The sequence below is a fragment of the Electrophorus electricus genome, chromosome 10, assembly GCF_041902795.1.
Source record: "Electrophorus electricus isolate QZ-2024a chromosome 10, ASM4190279v1, whole genome shotgun sequence".
Classification (NCBI taxonomy): Eukaryota; Metazoa; Chordata; class Actinopteri; order Gymnotiformes; family Gymnotidae; genus Electrophorus; species Electrophorus electricus.
In genome coordinates, this window is record NC_137506.1 from 29,040,722 (window position 1) to 29,052,729 (window position 12,008).

General features: G+C 45.3%; 1 protein-coding gene across 11 annotated transcripts in view; it reads right to left on the reverse strand.

Annotated features, from left to right (window-relative positions):
- The window catches only part of dnmt3ab (DNA (cytosine-5-)-methyltransferase 3 alpha b), a 29,796-nt gene that overhangs the window by 14,424 nt on the left and 3,364 nt on the right, over positions 1 to 12,008 (reverse strand). For 4 of the 11 annotated variants that reach the window (XM_081721341.1, XM_081721338.1, XM_081721337.1 and 1 more), the window contains 2 exons: positions 6,421 to 6,778; positions 194 to 240 (listed from right to left, as the gene is read on the reverse strand). In XM_081721341.1, the coding sequence (XP_081577467.1) occupies positions 194 to 240; positions 6,421 to 6,778 (405 nt within the window). Of the gene's footprint in view, positions 1 to 193; positions 241 to 6,420; positions 6,779 to 11,353; positions 11,447 to 12,008 lie in introns of those variants that run through there. The other 7 variants (XM_081721342.1, XM_081721339.1, XM_035532790.2 and 4 more) reach the window with 5 other exon arrangements.

Sequence of the window (12,008 nt, forward strand, 5' to 3'; positions counted from 1 at the left end):
CGTTGTGGTCTCAGGGATTTGGTGACTGTTTTTGGAACTTTGCAACTGTGGACGGTCTTCACTTCAGACAATGGGGCACTTGATAATGTATTGGCACACATGCAATATGCCGCCACACGCACACGCACGCACGCTCACACACACAGAAAAAAGACAAAAAACAAAGAACGCCAACACTATAATACCTCCATACCTCATTCTTCAAAGAGTCCCCACCCTCGTCCTCCTTGTGTTCAACGTCTAGAGGGAAACAAAAACACACAAGAACACACAAATAATTGCAGCAAAAAGCTCTTGATAGTCTAATTGGGAGATTCATCTCTATAGAGACATGTAATGTCTCCCAGCAGCTCTTCTATACACCAACAGTGGAGCAGAGAATGGAGGACCCGAGGAAGACAGGCTTATTACAGCGCATTATGAGACAGGCTTATTACAGCGCATTATGAGACAGGCTTATTACAGCGCATTATGAGACAGGCTTATTACAGCGCATTATGAGACAGGCTTATTACAGCGTATTATGAGACAGGCTTATTACAGCGCATTATGAGACAGGCTTATTACAGCGCATTATGAGACAGGCTTATTACAGCGCATTATGAGACAGGCTTATTACAGCGCATTATGAGACAGGCTTATTACAGGGTATTATGAGACAGGCTTATTACAGCGCATTATGAGACAGGCTTATTACAGCGCATTATGAGACAGGCTTATTACAGCGCATTATGAGACAGGCTTATTACAGCGCATTATGAGACAGGCTTATTACAGCGTATTATGAGACAGGCTTATTACAGCGCATTATGAGACAGGCTTATTACAGCGCATTATGAGACAGGCTTATTACAGCGCATTATGAGACAGGCTTATTACAGCGCATTATGAGACAGGCTTATTACAGCGCATTATGAGACAGGCTTATTACAGCGCATTATGAGACAGGCTTATTACAGCGCATTATGAGACAGGCTTATTACAGCGCATTATGAGACAGGCTTATTACAGCGCATTATGAGACAGGCTTATTACAGCGCATTATGAGACAGGCTTATTACAGCGCATTATGAGACAGGCTTATTACAGCGCATTATGAGACAGGCTTATTACAGCGTATTATGAGACAGGCTTATTACAGCGCATTATGAGACAGGCTTATTACAGCGCATTATGAGACAGGCTTATTACAGCGCATTATGAGACAGGCTTATTACAGCGCATTATGAGACAGGCTTATTACAGCGCATTATGAGACAGGCTTATTACAGGGTATTATGAGACAGGCTTATTACAGCGCATTATGAGACAGGCTTATTACAGCGCATTATGAGACAGGCTTATTACAGCGCATTATGAGACAGGCTTATTACAGCGTATTATGAGACAGGCTTATTACAGCGCATTATGAGACAGGCTTATTACAGCGTATTATGAGACAGGCTTATTACAGCGCATTATGAGACAGGCTTATTACAGCGCATTATGAGACAGGCTTATTACAGCGTATTATGAGACAGGCTTATTACAGCGCATTATGAGACAGGCTTATTACAGCGCATTATGAGACAGGCTTATTACAGCGTATTATGAGACAGGCTTATTACAGCGCATTATGAGACAGGCTTATTACAGCGTATTATGAGACAGGCTTATTACAGCGCATTATGAGACAGGCTTATTACAGCGTATTATGAGACAGGCTTATTACAGCGTATTATGAGACAGGCTTATTACAGCATATTATAAGATGGTATAGCAGCCTATTACTGCACACGATGCAATAGCTTTTTGTAATCTATTTCTCTATTACAAAAGTGTAATGCAGTACAGCTAAAAGGCAAAGATTTCCAAGTGGAAAATGAGTCATATATGTTAATATGATAGTTTAGTGCTAAAAAAGAAGCCATTCATAAAATTCACAAATACACTTAATATTGAAAAACCTTGTTGTTACTGTTGGGAATCATAGTGGCATCATCTGACATGTGTACTGCAGGCTATATTACACACAGCTACTCAAATTCACTTTTTGCTGATTGTAAGCTGAATGCTTGCCCTGTAGCCTTTGGTGTTCTCTGTCATTTTAATGCTCCTTTGAAAATACACGTGAAAATCGTTTCGGAACTAACTCGGGCCTTAATACTGCAGGGCCACTGTCATTGATGACCGTGCAGTATCTTAAAATGCAGTTTCAGTAATAGCCCCTTGCTGAATAAAACATCTAAGTGACACTACATTATTGCGCCTGGTATCTCATAATGTCCTTTTTGCAATGTGATGGTCAGATGAAAGAGATCCTTTCTGATCTGCATCATCCAGGGTCTCTTCCACTGGCCCAACCTACAGGTCCTGGCGGCAAACAGTGACCCTAGTGGACCTCAGGTTCAAACCCATGCGGCGAACGTCATTACCGCACGGATGGCCTGCGGCGCTGTCAGAAGCGTCACGCTATCCGGATAAAGAGGATCGGGTCTCCGTTTGACTGTGGCAGGGAAACGTCGCCGACAGCTCACAACGGGAAGAGAAGGCTGCTGTTGGCAGTGACGGTTCGACAGTGTCGGTCGGATCGGTGATGGGCGTGGGCGGGGCAGGTTTACTTCGGCGGCACTCGCCCCGCCTTGCTCTTGCGCCTCATCGCGCTGAGCCTCCACAGCTGCCTGCCATTAGCCCCTCCCCTCCCCACCCCACCCCCACAGCCTGCTGCACACTAGCCTCAACCGCAAGCAAGCTGGGCCACTTGTGCCAACGACATTTGCAGCTAGCCTGCTCGTTAATCTTAACTACGAAACCTTTAGACTCAACAACCTTCTCTGCAACCTACTGTTCTGGGAAAAAGTTGGAGCACCTGAGGTTGATTTTAATAAGCTGTTTGCATAAGTGGTGCGATAGATTAGCGGGTATTCACATCAGATATTAATCTAGACTTATTAACTTAATTGAGCACACAGAAGTGCACACAGTACTGTATTCAGTAATCTGAGGTTCCCACAAAAACGCACAGGAAATGAAATGGAATTTCAAAAAAGCACCTTGTTTAAACCACCGTTCTTCTAACATATATTCAGTGACTAAATGAACAAATATTTAAGCAAGACATGGTTGAATAAAATAGCTTCAGCATCAAATAGCATCGTATATTTGTAAACAACTAAATTTCCTGCATCATCTGCATGAACTCTGTCTAAGGGCCTTGCAACGGTTTTTGCAACCTGCGCCAATGATCGCCAGCTATGACTCCTCTTCGCCTTGGCATTGATTTACATTCCTAAAGTCTCAACATACAAAAGGATGTGGTTCATTCCTAAACAGCTTTGCTTTGGCTGGTTTCAGAAGGGCAGGCAGGGGTTAGCCAGAGGCTGCCATTTGTAGTGACCTGAAACACTAGCAGGGCTATTACAATGATTCATGATGGGTGAGTAGTAAGGCATGGTCCTAAGCAGGGCATGGGAAACCCAAGGAGGGGAACCCACCATTCAACGCAGCTCAATATACTTAAACCTCCAAAGTGACGCATAAATATAAAATACCTTTTTCTTAAGCATTTGTAAAATATCTGCTGTTATACTCACCCAATATCACATATAATAGATATATATACACACATTTGGGGTGCTGCACATTTGCAAAGCTTATATTTTTTATAGCTTTAAGATATACACTCATGTGATATCTTGACCAAAACAGGCAAATGCATGAAATAATACTCTTTTCAATATGAAAATAATAAACTAACCACTCTTACAATTCTTGCTGTGAGGCTCCTTTTGCTAATGTAATAATGTGAAATAATCAGAGATATTACTGATCACTAACGCTAATTTATATAGGGGTTTTTCAGGTTTTGCATAAATATACGTATATAAATCACAAGCAAAACTGAGGCTTATTTCATGGAAAGAAATCGTGAGGACAACATATTCTGTAATCTGTGTTTCGTTCATACTGCATTGTGCAAATCGCACTAGATGAGAGACCTGAGGACCCCTTTCCCTGCACGTTTGTGTTTTCCCTACTGCGTCACCTAATTCCATAATTATCTAATGACTTGATAATTAGCTGCTGAATTGAATTAGGTGTGTTAGATCAGGGAACCCTCAGTATTGTGTAGAACATGGTCCTTAGAGCTGGGATATATCACTAACTCCAGATATGTCACCATTTCTGTCCATCAGATCTTCCTTTAACGTCCCACCGGCCCTGCTAGGGGCACTAATCCTCATGTATGAACCATATGCGTGAGCAGCCCAAAATCAAGCGAACATGGGGAAAAAAATGTCAGGTCTCCACTCCGACCCCATGCGCACTATAGATCTTCCTCAACCCAGCTCCATGTGACGGCTTAGAGAGTACTGTTTGGGGTTTGTCCGAGCCTATCTGTGTTTTATCCTCTGGCCACATTAGAGTACTTGAGCGTTAAGAGGCTAGGAGCAAAATCTGAGAGTCTGTTTCTTTCACAAGAGCTAGTAGGTTGTCGGCTGAAGTACCATACACCCCCACCTAAACAAAGAGCCTACACCTACCGAGAACTCTCCAGATCTGTCCCTACTCTCCCCTTCTCGCTTTCCCGCTCTCTCTCCCTCTCTTTCAAAGGGAATAAGTGAGTAAATAACCAGCCCATTAGGTGGAGGAGGGGCCCGTTCTGCTCCGGCTGCCAGTGTCGGTGGGTTCAGGAGCGTGGCAGGCACACTGTGCCCCTAGAGACTCCAGCATGCCAGGCCCGCACACATGCCAGCACGCATGTTCCTAAGGCCCGGTTCCCCTCCACCGAGGCGAGATCCTTCCTGCGCCCTCCAGATGGACAGCAAGAACAGCAGTGCGTGCCACGGTTGACCGATCCTACGGCCATCTTTCAGAAGTCACCTACGTCTGATACGTGTTTTGAAACCACAGACCTTATATGAATCTGACTGCGAGGGGGGAATTTGAGAGGGGAGAACTAAACCTAATGCAAGTGTGGTTACCTCCTCAAAATTGGCGGGAAGGCAGGAGAAGTGAAGGCGAGCCAGGGAAAGTGCTTGGTCGCCTGGCAGCTATGCTGCAGATCTCTGTTATGGGGGGATGGGTAGTGGCCGTGAGAGGGACGCGGAGATCCACTCCTACACGCTGAACAGGACCCCTGAGCTGCCTTCCATATGCCTGAGCTGGACTACCTCTTCCATCCAATCCACAGAAATAGTACAGGATGGATTAGGGAAGTGGTACATTTTCAACTGACTGAATTCACTGTTATCAGCAGGATCTCGGTTCCATGTGTTAGCACAGTGCTCCCAGTGCAGAAATCAAGTGAGAACTATTAATTACATTTGTATAAGGCATACGAATAGGAACTATAGGCATGAGGCAGCCATGCATAAAAGGAGTCCATAAAGCATATGTGTGTTAATAGCACATTAATAAAGACCCAGGCTCTAGGCTTTAAAATTTATATTCTACCATGGGTGCGTAAGTGCGAGACAAACCACATGATATGGACATAAATACTATATTCTGACTGGTATATGCCTTGCAATATATTAACCCATGCTGATGATTCATGAAAACATTCACAGAACACTTATCTGAAATGTCTGAGAGTTGTCACAGGGCTCATTTGCTATCAGTCTTCTACGACAAAGGCCACTATTGTGATAACGATTTAAAAAACGATATATTGCGCAGACCTACTGAGGCCGGATCATTTATAGATGGGACATGGTTTATGCGTGTGGTGTATTGTATGTGTGCAGTGGGTGAGTTCAAATTGGGTTTTGGGAGCCTGATGTTGGACCAGTGTGTAAGTGGCCTGGGCACAGTGCCATCCACCTGGCGCAGTCCCTGCTGAGAGAGCAACTACAATACAGTCCTGCTGTCTCTGTGCACTGCACCCATCCAGGGCAGGTTGCCAGGAGACAGCTCAAGCCTACCCAGGCTTTATTTACTGCTCTCATCAAGGTCATAGGCTGCCCTGGACCAGGCAACATGGGAGAAAAGAGAGCGAGGGACAGGAAGGAAAAAAAAGGGAGAGAGAGAGAGAGAGAGAGAGAGAGAGAGAACCCAGGGCAGAGACAATCTGATAGGTCAACTCATCAGCATATCGGACTGGCTACAAGAGTCATTTCTACAGGACACGTTTTCTTACCTTCATCATTCTCTATGTTACACTGAGGTTTCTATTTTGGTGAAGGTCACTGATGAGAACATATCAATCTAGCCTTTACATATGACTCTAAAATGTCAGTTTAAGAGTCACGTGTCAGTTTTAGAGGTAGTTTGTCCTACACTGTCAAACCACTGCCACAGCTAAAGAATTCTAGGTAGGTCCTATTTTACAGCCTTAGTAACTAAAAGTTTCTATCATAGTGAAAACACAGTGGTCCTGGCCTCTGAGGCACAGACAGCTGTGAAGCACAACGCCGGAAGAGGCTGAGCGTTACTCACATTTAGTCGGCCGCTCCAGTTTCCGTCTCCCTCGCTTCTTCCGAGGCAGAGTTGACAGCGTCTCGTCCGTGTCCTTCTCGGAGTCGTGCTCGTCGCGGATGGTGGCAAATCCGTTCTCCAGAGAGGGGCTCATGCTCGGGTCAGCAGGGCACTGTGCCCTGCAGCCTGTCTGGCGAGGGAGGCCATTTTCCAGAGCGCCCTTGTCCTGCGCGAGGTACGAGCCGTCTAAGGATCTGTTGCCGTGCCTCTCCCCTGAATCCCCATTCTGAACCTGAACCTGTGAGCAGGACTGGAGCTCCACCCCTCGGTGATTCTTAGCTACACCCACCAGCTCTTTCAGTGATCCACAGCTCTCCACCTGCAACAGGAAGTGACAATGTCAGCATTCTGTCCATACATATTCCATTCCAAACTTTGCTACCAGAAAAAGCATCTTACTGTCCTGATGGGGTTTAGCGTTAAATGTGTTATTAGAATGGCAATAGTTCATTTGGGTTATCTTTGTGTTTTCACAGTCACATCAGACACACAATCTGCATATTTAAAAAGGGCTCAAACCTAGGAGCCTAGAAATATTTGTAACAACAACAACAACAAATTTTCTCATCTACAACTGGCATATGTAAACCTGGATGAATGTGTCTACTCCCCAGTAGCCTAATCCTGACTAACTCTTAAATGCACATTTCCTTCAGTCCTTTACATATTTGGTTCACATAAATCTGCCAGGTGGTGTTAAATAACTTAGTTAGTATGAAACACAGAATCTTTAAATCCAACTAATATAACTTAGCAACTTAACCTAACCGAAGCTGCCATAAAGGTGACTGCTCATTTGGGAACTGAAACCCACAAATAAGTAACATATACTTTGTACTAAAGATTCCTTGAATTATACACTTATTTCTGGTAAAATACACAAGTTATACAGTGGATATACAGAGATTTACACCTAATAAGGCTTTGTGAGATTATATTTTGGAACTACTACTATATTACTACTACTTTATACTACATCAATAAAAGTTTTGAACCGTTTTACAATTTCAACAATTATTTTATGTGTAAATCCTTTGTGTAAAGTGTGTAAAGCCCTAATTCTGTTACCTATATACCCCAAACCACTACAAACATGTGATCAATATGAAACAATTTACCGACCAGCTTCAAATAGCCTGACTAACCTATGTAGGAAAGTGAATATTTTTAACACCTCTGTACTGATACTATGATACTCCATTTTTTTACAGTCACCTAAAGAAAGCAAAGCATGCTTTCTGACAAAGGTTACCTATCAATTAAAAAATTCTTTCTTTCTGAACTAGTATCTGAAGCTTTAGCCACAATATATTAGCCGAGCTGTGCCGTGATGTTTCTTTAGTAGCAACAACATCTGTTACAACTGGATTGCCAAAGAGAAGAGACGGAGGAACAGTGCATTTCCCGCGAAGCACTCAGATCTAAGCCAGTTGCTGAGACTGGAAAGGACTGGTGGGAGATTCAACTGGGCAACTAATGCCTGCAGGTTTCTGCTCCAACCCTGCCAAGTTCCGCCTCTTTCACTAATAGCCCTGACATGTTAACCAAGAAAGTGAAATCCAGTGATTCTCTGCAGGTTTGGCCCAGTAAAGGTCTGAGAGCAAACGACTGGCCCTCAGCTGAACAGACCTGATTTAGTTCCTTTCTCCTTATTGACACACAGAAATGCCAGCCAGTCATGGATCTCTGGTAGTAGAGCTTTACACTGAGAAGCACAGTTACCACCCAAGTCTGTGGTTAGCCATCTCCTCCATTTCATACTATGCCATGCAAACCCCTGCTTGGCCCAAAGCATGGACCACTTCTCACACCACTGCTCAGAAATGTGCGACAGTTGGCTACAGGTGTTATGGAGGCAGCACATGCCTTAATCCTTCAGAGCTGGTACAGTGACACAAGGAAAAACACAGAGCTCCAGTAGGGTAAATGGCTAGTACTCTGTCGGAGGAACTGGCATTTCTGTATGGGATTTATCTTCTCCTAGTTTATGGTTATAACAAGTAACACATACCTTCTAATGTATTTCCATTTGCCATTAACCAATCAAAAATGCGGGGGTCAATGTTAGAAATGGAACAGCTTAGCATGGAGGACAAAAGGTTTCAAATACATTACGGGAGCAAAATGGGAGTGTTTGCGGCTCTTCGTAAACAAGCCTGGGTTTGCAATGTTTTTTTGGGTTTTTTTTCTGGAAAACCTTCCACCCCTTCACTGCTTTGAGTAGGATAAGGATATGCAGCTAGTGGTCATGCTTACACTGAGCTCAACCATGCTTCAAAACCCTTCATAGACTCGGCTTCCTAGATTTCCTAAATTTGAGAGGAACCCCACACTCTTCGTTCAACTGGTTCCATTTTCATTTGCATCATGCTTTTTACAAGAAACACTGCCACATTTGACTGTTTTAGGACCTTTACCTCTCAACAGTTTAGTTTAGCCTTAGTGCATTCGAGAGGCCAGACCAGGGCCCACATCATGATGCTTCTTATTGTGAACGCATCACTCAGTGAGCCCAGTTCCCATATGTGGGTGTAGGAAAACAGTATCCAATCACTCCAGACATCAGCACAAAGCGCCAATGCTATATGTCTTCATATCCTGTATAACAACCCATTAATCTCCTCGTACAAACATATATCAGCCTACTGATCCCGGCAGCTGCTTCACTTCATTCTGTGAGAGCCAGATTAATATGTGGAACTGTTGAAATCCCGGAGGACAGGCTAGTAGCACCGGGAGGGTGGCACAGCCTCTCGATGGCGTCTCTCTTCAGACTATCAGCTGCCGCTGCACCTCACCCACTTGGGGACGTCTGAGCCATTTGTTGAGAGGGGAACATCAAAAGGGGGACTCCGACAGATCACAAGCGCGTCACAACTCGAACTAAACGGGAAGAAAATAAGAGGACAGAAGCCCCCCTTTGAGCTGCTGCTGGACACTTGTCTCAACAATTTGTTTCCAGCCACACTCATTGCAGGACAGCAAATGCTGTATTTCTGACCAGCCTGTTCCAGCAAAGGGGAGCAGAAAACTTTTAAGCGGAGCTTCCCTGCTTTTTTTTACTGCGGTTTCGGGTAGCTGTGAACTATACGTGCCGTATAACGCATTCTGTCAATTTGTTTCATTTTCACTCCACTTTACAAGGGGGGGGAGGTATGGGAGGAATGCTGGCTGCTCGGCAGGAAGGAACTGTGGGGCTCGGCGCGGGTTGCCTTCCTCAACCCCTCGCCATCTCCGCTTCATGAAGCAGAACCAAGGAACTCCTCCGCAGCTTCAGTTCACAGTAAACCAGCAGGCAAACTGCAAGCCATAAACATGGAATTAGGCGCATGCAACTGCATCGCACAGTCTAATCAAAGGCAGAGGAGAACGGGCAACCACACAGCTGGGAGCAGCGTGACAGATGCTGAGAAAACGCAGAAGACTTTAGACAAAAGCGCCCTTTCAGTGTGACCTAGAAACAAAACCTCCTCTCGCGGAGTCTGATGTTTGAAGAGCTGAAGTGAGGAAGAGGAAGAGGCAGAGAAAGGGGGCTGTCTTAACAGTACCTGCGCTCTGGTGTAAAAATAGCGTTGCGTGAAAAAAAAACAAAAAACAAACAAAAAAATCGATGCCTGAAACAATACCACTACGAGATAGGAAGCCAAAGTGGAGAACACTTCTCATCAGGCACAATGTATCTCTGACAGACGAAGTTACAATTCAGGGACATTTCACCGTAGTTGAAGGCAGCACAAAAAAGCCCAGCGCCTTGCCCCGGCGCAATGCGTGCAGACACCCCGCCACGTGCGCTCACAAGGTCCAGGGACGTTTCCCTCCTTCTGTCTCTGAATGGCTTGTGTTTCACAAAGGAAGACTCCGTTCTCCTACCATTATCACAATTACCTGCTGAAGGAATGGAATAAGGGGGTAATAGAATCAGAAAGCCCTGGGGGAGGGGGGGTTCTGGGTGAGGGGGGGTATGGGCGGAGTGGATGTAGGGCATCTGAGCACCCACATGCCCTGACATGCCCTCTCTAGATGAATTATACAAGAGTCAGGATTATTTTCAAACACAGGAAAATGGGCTCCACAGCGGGGGATGTTTACCAGGGACTGGATGTGGAAAATACCATAACGGCCTTTTTTCGGAGTGGTTTCTCTAAAACGTAACTGAGATATTCAGGAAGAAAGATAAATATGTAAAAGAGCGAGAGAGATTGAGAGTGTGACACTCAAAAGTAAATGAAAAGAAGAAAGTGATTAATGTGGCTCTGCAAAGGGCATCAGGGAGCGGAGAGGAAGAAAAAGCAAAACACACTGGAGAGCGAGTAAGAGTGAAAGCTGCAGCCAAATGAGTCAGTCAGTGAACGAAGATAACGCAGCCACCTCGGTTTCCCAATGGCCCAGCCATGGCCTCAGCCAGGGGTCAGAGCAGAAGACAGTCAAAACACACGAGCAACACGAGCCCCAGCAAGCCACCGCTGACTGGCCAGGTAAATACACACATGCACACACGCGCACACACACACGGGTGCACACTGAATCACACTGCTCAAATAAAACATTTTTAAAAATCCGTAGCCATAACAGTATTACTTAAGGTCAAATTCCAGGACCAGAAGCAAATAATGGTGTATATGCAACTTATTTATGCATATCATGTTTAATTCTAATTTTTCTAGTTTGTTGAAGCCACAAAAACGCATCTTTGAACACGAGCGCACATTCAAACACTGCATAAAATATCACAAAACATGACTATTCATGATTCGAGGTCATTTAGCCCATGTCCCAGTATCCATGACGACCAACACTTCTCCCTATTCTACACGTTTTGGACTTATCCTGCGTGAGCGGACAGCGAGCCGGGGGCGCGTGTGCGAGGGGGCTGCGGCGTCGGCCCGGTACTCACGGGGAGGTGCTTGCGCCTGCGGCTGGGCCGTCCGACCTTGCGGATCGCCAGCCTGTCCGCCGCTGCCTCCTTCCCCAGGCTGGGACTCTCAGCCTGCGCAAACGACAGACAGCCCCCATGTCACAGACAGCACGCAGCCTGGCGCTTTCAGGTGCAGGGCCTGTCCTGGAGCAGCTACCTGCTGCTGTTTTCCTACCGGTTATGCGCATGTTGGAGTTCACGGCGGTTGCTCTGGAATATGCCTTAGGAATAATAACTGAATAATAGTCCAGGAGTTTAAGAAGTTAATGATGTGAATGAAATGGTCATGGGATTGGTATAAATGGATGCTAGTGTCCTGAGGCAGCAAAGACAGCTGGCGTTCTTTCAACGCTCCTTCGGAGGCCCGGGAGCAAATAACGTCATCCTCACTGCTGTCTATGTCATGCTTTCTGTGATCTGCACACACCAGGGGTTGTAGAAGCAAGAGAGACACCCCAACAGTTATAGGCGTTGAATGGGTTTCTCTTTCACGTGCTCTGTGCACTCACTTTTTTTTTTTTTGGGTCCAGACGAGGATATTTGGATAATGAGAAAAGCTGGCGCTTGAATGTCACCCTCCCTTTTAGCCGCTGTGAAATGAGGATTCCATAGTCCCAAAGCTGACCTACAACTC